This window comes from Phodopus roborovskii, unplaced genomic scaffold (genome assembly GCF_943737965.1).
Source record: "Phodopus roborovskii unplaced genomic scaffold, PHOROB, whole genome shotgun sequence".
In the NCBI taxonomy this organism is placed as follows: domain Eukaryota; kingdom Metazoa; phylum Chordata; class Mammalia; order Rodentia; family Cricetidae; genus Phodopus; species Phodopus roborovskii.
In genome coordinates, this window is record NW_026125278.1 from 4,940,652 (window position 1) to 4,956,464 (window position 15,813).

The following is a 15,813-nucleotide window of genomic DNA, read 5'->3' on the forward strand; positions in this document are numbered from 1 at the left end:
CCCATCCCCAAAGTAGTAGTTTCCAAGGAGACATGTTACATGTTCAAGTGAATATTTCTAATAAGAAAGTATTTTTGTTTAGAAAAAAAATGTGAGGATTACTCCCCATATTTGTCTCACTATTATCTGGCACTTCTCATAAAAATTATCTTTGGTTTTATTGGTGGTGGAAAATAAATCATATGTGAAAGATTTATTTAATGCAGACCTATTATTAAATAAGAATGAAAGCATTCTGTGTTATAACTCTCAGACTTGGAAGTACATCATTCAGCATGCATACTTTCCTACCTCACTGCATAGTTCTGCCTGTTCCTTAGAGCTAATTAACATTCATTATGCAAATCTGTTTCCTTAGGATGGAGGTTGTTTCCGATAGTCCCACTATAATACGCACAGTGGACAGTTATGCCTATCTTATTACTTGCTCAGTTATTTCTTCGGTGTAAATTCCTAGGAATGAAACTGATGAGCATGGGTCTGGACTATCGTAAATGATAAGTTTTTGTTTGTAGCTTTTTATGGAATTGCACTTCCAGAGGCTTGACTCTATCAGCAACGACAGTGTCTGTCTCCGCTTCCCTGGCGTCTCAGATAGTCACAGTACATCTGCAGATCGGATAACCAGCACATTTCTTTTCTGTGCTTACTTCCTTACTGAGTTTGAGCAAGCCCTGAAGCATGAGTAGTGTCATTTAAAAGGAGCTGATGACCTCGGAGTTCCATATTCCTTAGGATTCTCATAGAGCTTCAGATATTAAAATGGCAGTTTTAAGAAAGTCAAGAATAACTGAGTACATGAGCATGGGACCCCCTGCCAGTGTCTGCATCTACATATTAGTTTATTGAAGCCGGGAAAGGATGATGAAGAATAGTTGTATTCCCCATGTCATGCATGTGCCATCTAGTTCTCAACCCTGTATTAATGTCTCCCTCCCCGGGGAGCCTTTCGGACCTTTCCCTCCTAACTGCATTCTGTGGCAGTTTGATAAGCTGCGTGTCTGTTTATATATTTATTGTCCATTTAGAGGACATGAATTCATGCATTGATATAGGGCCAGTGCTGCCTCACTTGAGAATACATAGTATCTGTATGTGGTTGGCTACTGATGTGAATATTTGGGATAAGATCAGAAAACCTCGGCCAAACCCTTGCTGAACCTTGGATACCTTTGGTTTTGTGGGACTCAGAGATGTTATCCTTAAACAGAAAGGGGCAGTACTGTTAGTAATTACGCCCACCATTTTACCAATCTGTTCAACTGTAAACAAGTGCCTTGGATTAATTAAGTTCTGTAGAATGTGGTATTTCATTCTTGAGAAGGTAGATATGCCAGGTATGCAATCTTCCTATTGTTGTCGGAGGTGTTTGGTTGTGTTTGCTGAGCAGTATCCCTGATGCATCCGAAGGGACTGAGGATCAATGATAACCCTGTCCCCATATTCTCTCACAGTGGTTTTGCCTCCCAGAGACACTGGGGATGCTTGGGGGCATTTCCAGTCCCCTCAGTCCTTAGAACATCTAGTGGCTCACCCAGGCAGGGAGAGTGGGTTTGTGGGACAGAGACGTGGCTGGCGGAAGAAGTTGCCACTGCCACGATTGATAAACCCTGAACTAGCCTAGTTAAATTAGTCTGCCTCTAGACGATGGCAGGTAGCATTCTGGTTGTGGTATATGTACGTATTTTGCGTCATCTATATATCATATAAATTATGAAATTTGGGGAGCAGTTCTGCAGAAGAGGTTTGATTGCCCGTGTGCATCTGTTACTTAACAGTTGCTTATCAGTTATGGCCACAGATTTCAGTCCCATTAGAAGTCTTGAGAGAAGGGGCCAGTGGCATCAGTCAGCAGTGAAGGGGCATGCCATTGCTACAACTGTCTACTTAGAACTCGTAACTGCTGTATTTGCACAGATCTTTGTAAAAGGTCTGTCTCCTAGAGACTGGACATTGGGCTTCAACATTGATCACGTGCTTTTTGACGTTCTAGCTAAGAAAAAACCAAACTGAACTTAACTGAGCGCTCTTCTTGTATAGTAATGGCACTGTAAACACAAACAATCCGTACATTTTTTTCAGGATCCTGACCAAAGGGTGTAAACGCTTGGTGGAAGGTGTACTGCTAAGGTTGTGCATATTTATTACACAGAGAAATCTGTCAGGTGTGGGAGTTAGAGATTTGGGGGTCCTCCTACAGCATCAGTTCCCCCCCCCAAAAAAATGCTGATCATTGTCTAGAAGAGATACAATAAGTGGATGGTAAAAGTTTTCTGCTAGGACAAGGAAACACATGTAGTCCAGCTGTCACCCAGTAGGCAAGCTGACCTCTGAGTTCAAGGACTAAGTGTCCCACATAGCAAGTGTCCTAGGCTAGCAGGGCTGGCTGCACAGTGAGGTCCTGAGGTCCTGTTTCCAAAGGAAAAGGAGGTACATGCAAAGCCATTGCTTCAGGGAAAAGATTTATATTTCTGAGAGTCATACTCTGAACAGTAGTATCCTTTCTTTTTTTTTTATTTAATTTTGTTGTGTGATTTTAGCTATGGTGAGTAGGGTATGTGATCATTTTCTAAAAGCGAGCATTAGGTCCTATATCAAACCAAAGTTTAGGTGGAAAGCAAAGGAACTCACTGCATTTTGCTTAGCAACCAGCTTGTTGTGTCCTGTTTTGCACTGAATGCACTCAGTCATGCCTCACAAGTGCGTGTGCAGCCAGCTGGACTCAACCGGACAACACTTCATTCACCTGCTTTCTAGACCAGTCAGGCGAGGACTCCGGCTCAGTGTTTAATCATGGGGAAATGATTGTAAACTCCAAGCTCAAGCTCAGCAATCTCAGGAGCCCCTGCTATGAGAAATCACCTTCTCATTCCAGAAAACAAATGTTCCTGGGACCAGAACGGGCTCACTTCTGTTCTTTCCTCTTACCCACCCTTACAAGTGCATTACTCTAGGAAGCCCCAAAGACAGCGGTAGTTGGAACTCTGAGAGCAAGTAGAGGGAACCTTAGAGTGAGACCTTGGTCCTGACTTGGACCTTTCCTTCATGCGGTCTCATTGTTCTCTCCTAGGAAGCAGCAGTTCTGTTGGCACGTAAAGCTCCAGTTCCCTCAGAGTCAAGCCGAGTACACAGAAAAAAGGTAGGAGCCACCACTGGCCAGTATGATGCTTTCCTTCAAGGCTCTGAGTTAAAAGCAGGGCTCTAAGTAGCATCCGTGTCAGGAATGTCTACAGATGGGAGAACCCAAAGGGAACATGTTAACGCCCAGTGCCAGTGATTATCTGGACATGGGGCACGGGTTTAAGGAGGGGGGTGTGTGATCTGGATCAGGAGGTCTGAAAACTCTTTTTTAGAATGAGTGGTCACACAGGACACGGAGGACAACCCAGCGTTGTTCTATGGAAAGTTCCACTATTAGAGTTAGAGCCCTCAGAAGATAGTGTATGTATGTGTCTGAAACATACATGTGTGCACATCATAATACATGGAAATATACATGCATATCCTAATTTGACATAAAGGCTTGTTAAGGTTTATTGATAGAGAATATTTTCAAATATCACAGGTTTTCTTAGCTGTGTGCTGTGTTGTTTCTTGAGTTGGGGAGATGTCTACTTTGATGTCAGGTAGACTCCTCAGCATCTGTCCCACTATGCAGGACCTTTCTTTTGAACTGTCACTGTTGTGTTGGTGAAGAATTTTGTTAGCAGCATGAAGTCAGGGCTGGCCTTACTTTCCACAGAGGGCTCTGCAGCTTTTCTCAGTTTTTAAAGACTTAGAACATCTTTCCTAAAAGCCTTTCTGTGCTTCTGCATAATTTTAGCCTGAAAGGACGTTAGATGCTGTATTTTGCCAAGAGTGAAATAAAGGGTCTTTTGTTCAGTTTTTCTGGCAAATTTAGCAATTTTAAGTTAACACAGTAGCAGATTATAAAAACTAATTTCACTATTTTCCTTTTATGTTGGAAAGAATACCAGATGACAAAACTATTAATGAAATTCTAAAACCTTATATCGATCCTGAAAAGTCTGATCCTGTGATTCGTCAAAGGTATGTTTCAAAAATTGTGTACCTTTCTGACATGATGTAAAGTGTTAACTTAAATGTGTGTTTGTGCACTCGTATGCATACACATGCTGCAAAACATGTATGAGGTGAAAACTTTGGTGAATAGCCTCTGTCCTTCCACCACAGGGACCTCAGGGCTAGAAGAACTGAGGCCATGAGGCTTGATCATGTCAGAATACGCAAAGGTTTAAAGTGTTTATTATGGGAAGCTGTGACTGTGTTTAAATGTGTTGTGAAGTGTGGTCATTGTTGCTAGCTCCATTTTACACAGACACTCCTCAAGCAGACAGTCATGAAAATTAGTTAATTCATTTATCTACCACAGCAACTCTGTATAAGGAGACACTGGTTCATACCCATTGTACAGGCAGAGAAACTGAGCCTTAAGTAAGTATCTTCCTATGACTACTAACGAAGGAAGCTGAGATTCAAACCTCTGCAGTACCTTCAGACTAAAGTCTGCAGTCTTACCCTTAGACTTACCTTTAACTTTCAAGTTAAACCATAAATTCTACAACTGAAAACTTTTCTAGTAACTGTTAAAGACAGGAAATTATATTTCAGCCAAGTCCTCCCAAAACTAAATAAGGTTCCACTTTGCCTCCAGAAATACAGCATGGTCAAAGGTGTCTGGCATAGCTCAGTGGGGAGTTCCACCCTGGGTGTATGCACTAAAGTAGTTCTAACTAGATGAGAACAAGCTGCTTCTCTACTATGCTTTGGTGTTCCCATGAGTGGAATGAGAATAACAGTAGATAGGAAGTCAGGAAGCCGGAAAGAGAAGTATGAAGTCCAGAGGGGCTAGCGTAGTGTAGACATACACGGCCGTGCTTGTGCAGGAAGTATGGTGAGTTGGTCTGCAGTGCTCCTGGACGGGTACCCTGCAGCTTTACTCTCAGCAGGCTCTGTCCCTGGGGTTTGAAGTTTATACCTGGTGGGTGCTGAGTATCTGGTCTGCTCCAGTTGTTTCTCGATATTGAAGAAGACAGCGGCAGCCACACTCATGCAAGCCATGCACGAGCCAAGCTGTCTTTGGGACAACTCTGACAGTTAAAGCTTGATTGATAGATAATCTGGTTGTCATTTGCTCCTGTACTATTTGCTGACACAACTATATTTTCTTTTCTTTTTTTTCCTTTGGTTTTTTTGAGACAGGGTTTCTGTGTGTTAACAGTCCTGGCTGTCCTGGAACTCACCTTGCAGACCAAGCTGGCCTCAAATTCACTGAGATCTGCTAGCCTCCCAAGTGCTAGGATTAACACAACTATATTTTTAAGCACATGTACTGCCAAAACAAGACTTTTAATTTAGAGAGAAGGAAATATTCTTTCACATCTTGCTTAGAAAATATCTTTACCGTTTTCTCTGTCCTTAGATAGATTAATTATAAACATTATTAGCTACTCAAATGTTTAGTCTTCATAAAAATTATGTTGAAATACATTTATTTTTTTTTCCTCTGTGATGTTTTATTTCAGATTGAAAGCCTACGTACACTCACAGACCGGGGTCCAAATTTTAATGAGGGTTGAAAATATGCAGCAAAATTTGGTAAGGTAAGATTGCTTTCCTCTTTTTGTCTTTATGTATAATTAAGTAACTTGATTAAGTTAAGTTGGTACCTACTTACTAATTGTTTGATTGTTAACAAAAATCTAGACTTACAAAAATCACTCTCAAGTTAAAAATACTAAAGTATTTTTCTAAATTTGGTAGCAATCACCTGTCAGACTGTTTTAAAATACCTCACATGCTACTAAAAAGTTTCTAAATCTATTTATTTCAAGAATATATGACTGAGTTCCAACGTTTACATTTCTAATTTTGGAAATTCCAAAGTTCACACATGCAGCTGGCCGCTGCACACAGGATCATGGAGAGAGCACCACACAGGAAGGCGTAGAGGGCTGCCCTGACTAACCCTGAGCTCAGGAAGGTCCACTGGGCTCTCTCCATTGATGCCTCATCAGCGCTGGAGTTCTGCCGCTGGGGGAGGCCCTGACAGTGCTGTCCATCTTAGTTCTTAAAACCCCTGCTCTCTTGTTGTGTTTCCAAGACAGGGTTTCTGTGTAGTCCTGGAACTCTATGTAGACCAGGCTGGCCTCAAACTCACAGAGATCTGCCTGCCTGCCTGCCTGGATTACAGGCATGTGCCCCCACGCTCAGGAGAAATCCCTGCTCTTGAGCATGGCAAGGAAGTCAGGATGTGGCTCATTTTGTATAGCACTTGCTTAGTGTGTGCAGAGCCCTAGCGCTAATCTGTGCTGAAAGAAAAGAAAATATGGGATAAAATATGTTATCTGATCTCAGATAATTGCAAGTCGCAGAGATTAGTCACCATTTCAGGGACTGTGTGGATGGGTTGTTTATTATTTGCAACAATATACAAATTGACACTCAGATTACTTTTACAAAATGAAGTAATACTCATTTTAGAAAGTTTTGGTGTCAGCTTGGCATAGTCGTCTTTCTACTCACCTATTCAATTAGCCTGATAATTCAGTTTTACCAGAGCTGAGGAAAGGCACCCTGTATCGTTTTAATATACTCATAAAACAGAAGGGAATGATTTGTCTTCTGGGTTTGGTTATTGGTTATTTGGTTTGGGTTTGGTTTGGGTTTGGTTGGTGTATTGTTTCCATTCTCCTTCCTTTATCAACTGTGGGATGAGGTTGAGTCTACTTGGATTTAAAGTCAGGTAAATTGGGCTGTGGAGGGTGAAGAAAGGAGGTGGTAAGTTGCTCACTAAACCAGTCAAATTCGCTGTTTGGCACAATACCCACTTCTAAAGCTCAGGGAAACCAAAGTGTATGTGGTCAAAGGGTAATTGTAGAATATAGGACAGCCTGCTGAGTTTTGATAGCAAATATCTTTAACCCTAGCCATTTGTATAACCATGAAAAAGCAGAGAGAATGCCAGAGTGGCAGAAGGGCCTGGGAGAGGACAGGGTGCAAGAATCAGTGCAGGTTCTACATAGAGCACTCAGGAGAGTCAGGGCAGGTTTACATAGAGCAGTCAGGAGAGTCAGGGCAGGTTCTACATAGAGCAGTCAGGAGAGTCAGGGCAGGTTCCACATAGAGCAGTCAGGAGAGTCAGGGCAGGTTCCACATAGAGCAGTCAGGAGAGTCAGGGCAGGTTCTACATAGAGCAGTCAGGAGAGTCAGGGCAGGTTCCACATAGAGCAGTCAGGAGAGTCAGGGCAGGTTCCACATAGAGCAGTCAGGAGAGTCAGGGCAGGTTCCACATAGAGCAGTCAGTAGAGTCAGGGCAGGTTCTACATAGAGCAGTCAGGAGAGTCAGGGCAGGTTCCACATAGAGCAGTCAGGAGAGTCAGGGCAGGTTCTACATAGAGCAGTCAAGAGAGTCAGGGCAGGTTCCACATAGACAAGTCAGGAGAGTCAGGGCAGGTTCTACATAGAGCAGTCAGGAGAGTCAGGGCAGGTTCCACATAGACAAGTCAGGAGAGTCAGGGCAGGTTCTACATAGACAAGTCAGGAGAGTCAGGGCAGGTTCTACATAGAGCAGTCAGGAGAGTCAGGGCAGGTTCCACATAGAGCAGTCAGGAGAGTCAGGGCAGGTTCCACATAGAGCAGTCAGGAGAGTCAGGGCAGGTTCCACATAGAGCAGTCAGGAGAGTCAGGGCAGGTTCCACATAGAGCAGTCAGGAGAGTCAGGGCAGGTTCCACATAGAGCAGTCAGGAGAGTCAGGGCAGGTTCCACATAGAGCAGTCAGGAGAGTCAGGGCAGGTTCCACATAGAGCAGTCAGGAGAGTCAGGGCAGGTTCTACATAGAGCAGTCAGGAGAGTCAGGGCAGGTTCCACATAGATCAGTCAGGAACCTTGAGACCAGTTAAGTTGGGAAGATTTAGACCGTCACAGCAGGGTGGGCTGGGCTTTCTGGTATATCTCATTATCTGCAGCTGTGTTTATTAGTCATGTGATAAGATCCTTTAGGAGAGTGCATTCCAGTAAGAGAAAATAATACTGTCTTTCAAGAGTTTATAATTTTCAGAGAACTTATAGACCTGTTTATTTTACATTAAAACATTCCACATTAGACCTTATAGGCCAAATGTTATATTTATCATTCTCAATAAATACATATTCAGATATTTTGACTTGGCAAAATTACATCTAGTTTTGCATCATACTAGAGTGACATGAATATAAAAGCTTGACATTTCAGTTTGTTTTGGTTTTTAGCTTCCTGGAGATTATTTCCTTGATAAAAGGAGGAAATGTCTTCTCAATGAAAGTTCCACATGACTGGCGGTTGCCTATGTTTGTCACCATATTTTTTAAGTAATAGCTTCTTTTAGCTAATAATTTCTTCTAAGAAGTATAGTAAGGTCAGAGTTAGCTGTCCTCTAGCTGACTGCTCACCTTAGGGTGCAGATACTCAGTGGTATTGGTTTACATTTCTTTCCAAATAAAATGGGTCTTGGAACACTGTGAGGTTTTCAGAAGCTATGTAAGATGTCAGCAACTGTTAATGTCTGTACAAGTGGCTCCTGGATCTAGATGGACTTGGTGTCCTTCTCCCAAATACCCAGACTTGGTCTCCAGCTGTCTTTACTAGCTAGCATGCCTCATTAAATCTAAAGCTCAGTGTGTCTGCCCGTCACTACACCACAGCCATGTCGTCTGTGTGTGTGTTGTCTTGCGTATGTGCAGTGGGGTGATCCTGGCATTTAGTAAACAATCAGCAGATTGTGGTTCTCACCCTGTTACTGACAGTCTTGTAAACATAAAACCTTGGACACACGCATCATTGACAATGTCTCACTTGCCATCCTTCTTTATACATTATCCTCCATAGTGAGTCTTGCCGATGTCTTCTCTCTGTCCCTCAAGCTAGATTAGTGCTTAGCAGTATCTTCTATGGCACCCATTGTTTTCCTTATTCTCTGAGCTTCAAAAACTGTTTATACTTTTCATACATCTTTAGCATCCTTATAACCATGTCATGTATTTCATTGCATTCAAGCAGTCTGTGTGATGCTAAACTCGTTTTTTTTAAGATAACAACTGCTTTAGGTACCTTCATCTTTATTTTTCCTACTACTGCGTCAATGGCTTTCCCAGAGTGGGGGTCACGAGAGGGCTCAGTCAATTAAAATAACTTGTGTAAGCATGACAACCTGAATTCATTTCCCAGAACTCACTTTCATATGAGGCTGGGTGTTATAATGTACACTTGTAATCCCAGTGCCAGGGAGGCAGAGATGGGCCACAGGGGCTTGCTGGCTGGTCAGGATAGCTTATTTGGTGAGCTTCAGGCCAGTGAGAGATCCTGTCTCAAAAACAATGTGGACAGCACCTGTAGGACAATCTGTCAACCTAGATAACCTCTGTCTTCTAGACATTTGTACAGACACACTAAGAAATTAATGAAATATTAATTTTTTGTACATTTATAGCCCATAAACAATTATAGACTATGTAGATGAACAAACATGACTGTGTCTTAGGAAAATACACAAAAAACAGTGGGCTGCATTTGAGCTGTTGCCGTACATTGCTAACTCCTGCTGTTAAGGAATTTTTAACTCATTTGAGGTTTGTCTTAGTTGGGGTTTCTATTGCTCTGGAGACACCATGATCATGGCAGCTCTGACAGAGAAAAACATTTAATTGGGGTGGCGTGCTTACTCTTCAGGGTCAATTCATTGTCATCATAGTGGGAGACAAGGCAGTATGCGGACAGACATGGGACTGGAGAGGTGAGTGAGTTCTTACATCGTAACCCACAGGCAGCAGGAAGTGGTCTGAGACACTGGGCATGGCTTGAGCATTATGAGGCCTCAAAGCCCACCCCCTCAGTGATACACTTCCTCCAGCAAGGCCACACCCACTCCTACAAAGCCACACCTCCTAAGAGTGCTACTCCTTATGAGATTATGGCCTCTGCTGGGACTAAAGGCGTGTGCCGCCAATGCCCATGGTGATAATCTTGTTTGTATGAATAACGCATGTCTGAAGATCAGAGGGTGGAAATTGTCACTAGCTAACCATAAAGGTCTGGAGGTCTGTACAGACGGACAGGAAGTGAGATGGCTGGGTGGAAAAATGATACAACCACAAGGTTTTATATCCTTTTAAGTAGTTAGGTGCATCAGTTCTTGATGTGTCAGATGGAAGCCATCTTAACGAGAGCCCAGTGTGGCGTATGCTTTCTCTGAAGTAACACGTTGTCAGGGACAGGTTTCAGACTTATGTCCTAGTTCATTAAGATTAATTAAGGCTGCACTTTTTTAATTTAAATCTTTAAATATTTATTATTAAATATTTTAAATCATTTTTAGTTACATTAAGAGTTAAGATACCCCCCACACACTTTAGATAAATTGATATCTTTTCTTTGTGAAAACTTCAAGGGGAGGTTCTCCTGATTTTTTTCCTTTGGGGATTGGGAGCTTTCCTTTTACTATTAGATAGTCAAAGGCCATCCTTCTGAGAACTTTTTATTTAATTACTTGTTTGTTTGTGTGTTTGTTTGCATTCCAATCCCAGCTCTCCCTCCCACTCCCTCCACTCCCCCCCCCCCATCTGCTCCACAGAGGGTAAGGCCTCCCCTAGGAAGTCTACTAAGTCTGTCCCATCATCTCGTTAAGTCAGGACCAAGGCACCTCTCCACCCCCGATACCCCGTGTCTAGGCTGAGCAAGGTATCTCTCCATATAGAATGGGCTCCACTAAGTCAGTCTGTGCATTAGAGTTAGATCTTGGACCTGTGTCCAGCCACACCATTGTCACCTATATTAAAGGAGTCTAGTTTGGTCTTATGCAGGTTCCCCATTGTCAGACCTGAGTCAGTGATCCCTTTTGAGGACTTAATTCATCTCACTTGATCAGGTTTAGCTGGCAGCTGTGCCTGCCTCCCCAGATAGTCTTAGCAGCCCCTTCCTTTCTTTCTGTCAACCCGTGCCCCTCCTCATCAGTTTAAAAAAGAAGGTGATACAAAGTTGGGTGGGCGGGGAGGAGGGTGGATCTGGGGTGACAGAAGGGATGCACATGATCGAAATTCTTAAGTAGCTAATAAGAAGGGGAAAATAAATATAAACCTCAAAACAGTAAGATTTTAAAATATACAAACAAAATCTATTCCAGTATCTTATAGAATTCATTATTTTAGAATGAGCCATACTTTAAAAAACATTTAGCTACCAGTTAACATTGAACAGATTTATACTGTATTAAGCCTTAGGGGGTCTTTTTTGCTTGTTTTTTTTTGTTTGTTAGTTTTTGTTTTCCAAAAAGTCAGAGGTTCAATTTTGTACTTTTGGAATAAATCAGTTACACTTTTAACCAAGAAGCCTAAATTGAGAAATGATACAACTCTACTGGAACATAAGTTATGCTCTTCTACCTTTGGCGGATAACATATCAAAACTTAAGTTTTACAGCTGTGATCGCCTCGTTCAGTGACCTTATTTTGTAGTGGAAAAATACTGGACTTGAGTCACCTATTAAACTGTTGTTACATCTGGGGAAAGTTGAACTGGTTGTTACATATTTTAGGGAGTGGAATGGTGGTGGTCTGCAGTTTCATTGCCTGGGTTGCTCCTGGCCAGCTTTTAAAATCTCCTCCTGAGAGTGAAGAGTAAAGGCCTGCTGTCCTAATTTGCTGGGGCAGACGGAGAAGGTGAAGAAGTTGGCCTCTTTGAAAGATGGGAACAGAACCAAGGTCGTGCTTGAGGATCGGGACCTTATTGAGCATCAGCCCCTGTGACACCTGTTGAGCCTCCTGAGCGAGCCCTGCTGATGCCCCGTGCAGCTGCTGCGAGCAGGGTCAGCTGGTCCAGGGGAGGTTGAGCAAGAACAAGAAGAAACGTCTGAGTCTGAAGTGTCCCTGAGTAAGAGGGAATGCAAATGTCGGGACCATGATTCTTCCAAACCTAAGTAGTTTATCCTCGGGCAGCAGAGCCGTGCTGATGGAAGTGACAGAGTGTAGAAATTTCAGAAAGATAAAGCTGTCCTTTGGGATTTGGTGACCCTAATGGCTTACAAAGGAGCTGAGTCTGAGTGTTTTAATAGAGGCAAAATTGAACTATTAAAACTTGCCTCAGGATGTTGGAAACAGAAGCATTTTGAGTACTTTTAGATCCTTAAAAATAAACATGACAGTACAATTGTGGTTTGGAGGTAGTTCTGGAAGTCATATTCTTACGCTTAGGTAAAATGTAACAAACAAAAATGTGCCTGATGCCTACATGAGCATCTCTGTCTTAATAAGGGCATCTAGGGACTTGGTCCTGTGATTGTATTCAGATGGAAAGCTGTGCCCACCACTTGAGTCTGCACTAGTAGTCTGTTTTGTCACTAAGCACTCATAACTTAATGTCATCACCATTTCAGTAGGGCCAAGGAGATGCTTAGTGGGCAGAGCGCTTACTGCATAGGCCTGAGTCCCTGGCACTCTGGGAAAGGCGGCCAATATCTCGTGCCTGAGATCCCCGTGCTCACATTACTGAGATGGGCAGCAGAGGAGGACTCCTAGATGCCCTGGGACTAGCTAGTATGTTGTATGCCACAACAGACAACAGAGAGACCCTGTCTCAAACAAGTTGGAAGGTGACGACTGTACACACATACATGTACAGCAACCATATCATGTGCACACGCCAAGTAAACAATTAAAAACTGAAGTGATTTATCCAAAATCGTATTGCAGTGAGTGGCAGAGCAGGACTTGATCCCTTTTAGACTTAGTTCTGTGCTCCCCTTCATAGCTCAGCTCAGCTGGTAGAGCGAGGGCTGTACACTTACTACTTCATTTAAATTCCCACTCCACAAAATGCTGACTCCACATGTATTTGATAGCCTTTCTCCCTGGGAGTGGGATGGGGGTCGTTTGAAGACAGGATGCTATTCCACAGGACACTGCCTTTTACCACTGAAAGGCACTTCTGGGTGTGTATATAATATCAAATAGAGTGTTTAGCATGTCTTTATAGTTGACCTATCGGTTGAAATGCCTTTAGAAGCCAGCAACTTAGACCTTACTTTTTAATTCTGAATTATGTAAGTCTAAGTTCTAATTCAGAATTGTTCTTAAACAATGTGTTATTAATGGCACTCTTTCCCAACTTATTGATAGAAAGATTAAAATAAAAGATAGTTTATAAGTTATCAATAGTAAGAAGATAGTTAAAAGCAATCAAAGACCATGAAAAAACATTCCTTTTATGGGAGCATGTTTTATATATACTGTATCAGCAATAATATTGGGGATTGAGTCCCATGTGGCTTTGGCAATCTAAAGCAACCAAGTGCAGATTGAGTGCTATAAAGTGAGTTGAAATACTGAAACTATTGGCTATACATGGAAAATTATCTGTCAGAAAAACTGAAATGGTAGAAACATCCCTTCATTTGTGAAATTCCTCAGCGGAAGCCTTGTGGTTAGGATTAAACATAGGAGATGAGCTGTTTCAACTGTGTGTAAAGTTCAGTTTGTACTGCTCTGTACTATGCATTAATTTATCAAATACTTTTGGAGACTAGGGGTTTTTGTTTGTTTGGCGTGGGAGTTTGTTTGTTTGTTTGGATTTTGGTTTTTTGAGACAGGGTTTCTCTGTAACAGTCCTGGCTGTCCTGGAACTCACTCTGTAAACCAGGCTGGCCTTGAACTCACAGAGAGCTGCCTGCCTCTGCGTCCCAAGTGCTGGGTTAAAGGCATGTGCCATCAGGCCCTTCGGGGTTTATTTTTAATTGTTGCTTTTTAATTTTATGTATATAAATGAGTGTTTTGCCTGCATGCATATACTGTTCCACGTGTATGCAATTCTGGTAGAGGTCAGAAGAGGGCATCAGATCTCCTGGAAGAGCAGTTACAGTTGAGAGCTGCTCTGTGGGTTCTGGGAATAGAACCCAGGTCCTCTCTAAGAGCAGTGAGTACAATTCTGAGCCATCTCTCCAGCCCCATGTTTGTTGCTTAATTTTAAGGGAAATAATGTTTGAAAGTTGTAAAGCCTTTTTGTAAAATATTTTCTGTACATCTGTCTTCTGTTCCCCGGGAGGGAATGGTGTGTGCCTTCTATGGTCTGTGAACACAGATGCTGGTGCAGAAATGTAGTTAGTTTGCATCCCATGCTTCTTTTAACATTCTGTGATTCTAAAATGAATCCTTGGATTTCAGAGAAGAGCCGATAGAGAAGCTCACACAGGTTTCCTTTTCCACTTGCTCCCTCACAGTCATCCTCTGAGGAAGACATGCTAACATAGTCGGCTTAGCTTTGCCTTTTTCAAAAGCACCGTTTCCCGTGCTGCATAGGACAATAGAGAAATGCCAAAGCTTGCCAGTGGTTTACTCTAGATTATAGCAGGTTATGCTGCATCCAAGTGACATCTTTGCTCGAGCCTTCATACTCCAGGATGCTTTCTTTTTAAGATTTGTTTTTATTATTTTAAGTATGTGCATTTGTTTGGGTGTGTGCGTGCAGGTGCCTGTGGAAGTCAGAGGAGCTAGAGTTACCGGTAGTTAGGAGCCACCCCGTGTAGCAGATGGGAACCAAACCCAAGTCCTCCACAAGGACATCAAGTACTTTTTAAGTGCCGAGCCATTCCTCCTGGCCCTACTGTGCTTTTTTGAGTGGAGAACAGTGGGATTACAGTTAGTAGACTCTTCACATGGATGTGGCTTTCGCCTATGAGTGCTGTATGCCATTGGTAAAAAGGATGGCACCGGTGAACCTCTTCTTGACCTAAAATGACGCTCACATGCCAGCACACACACCATGAGTACATTAGTTGACACACGGTCAGAAAGAAGCAAGCCAGACTTCAGGATGGCACACCTCCGGTCCACTTCATCTTACAGAACTTGAGAATTTTACTCCTTAGTGTGTGTTGCTAATTAACTGTTGTATATTGTTAGCTATGTCATTTTACCATGGAATAGCTAATTCTTAAATTCATATATCTCTCACTTTTATCGAGATCAGAAACCAAAACTGTTGAAGTATCACAATGAAGACAAATCAAATTTAGTTGCCTGGCAATGTAAACTCCTGGGAACCGGTTATAAGTAGAGTTGACTTTACAAGAGTATTTCATAGCCAGTTATTCTTTTCAAGTTCAGTAAATAGATTTGAGGAATTTGGATTTTATCTGTCAAAGAAAAGTTCATGATGCATTGAATGTTGATTTTTTTTATATAAAACTGTTCATTTCTTAGTCTATATGAAAACTAGGGACTTGGACTATGTTTTTTCAAATGGCCAATATCTTTTTTCTAAATGTGGCAGTTTGCAGCCATTGCCTAGTCTAGGCTCAAACTTAGGATCCTCCTGCTTCAGCCTCCCAAGAAGGTGGTGTTGATGTATGTACCAACACACCCTGCTTGGTCCACATTTTGGTTATTTGTTGTTATGTTGACCTCTTGACACAGGGTCTCAAGGTGTAACCCAGAGGGACATGTGTAGCCTCAGAGTCACTGGCCTCTGGCCTCAGCTCCTCGAGCGTTGAGTTATAGGCACTTGCGGTTTCTTTTCAAGACCTCTATAGTAGTAACCCTTTTGCCTGGTTCCTTACAACTTGTACTAAGGAATTACTCCTGAGTTAATGTTTACAGCCTTTAAAACCTTTATGAGAGTCTTTGGTATATTTCTTTAAGAATAATTTAGCCAGGCAGTGGTGGCGCACGCCTTTACTTCCAGCACTTGAGAATCAGAGGCAGGTGGATCTCTGTGAGTTCAGGGCCAGCCTGGTCTACAGAGTGACTTCCAGGACAGCCAGGGGTAC

General features: G+C 42.4%; 1 protein-coding gene across 1 annotated transcript in view; it reads left to right on the forward strand.

Moving 5' to 3' along the window:
- Znhit6 (zinc finger HIT-type containing 6) overlaps positions 1–15,813 on the forward strand; it is a 39,044-nt gene that overhangs the window by 19,177 nt on the left and 4,054 nt on the right. The window contains exons 6-8 of the mRNA XM_051195856.1: positions 3,071–3,139; positions 3,970–4,050; positions 5,547–5,624. Of these exons, the coding sequence (XP_051051813.1) occupies positions 3,071–3,139; positions 3,970–4,050; positions 5,547–5,624 (228 nt within the window). The remainder of the gene's footprint in view (positions 1–3,070; positions 3,140–3,969; positions 4,051–5,546; positions 5,625–15,813) is intronic.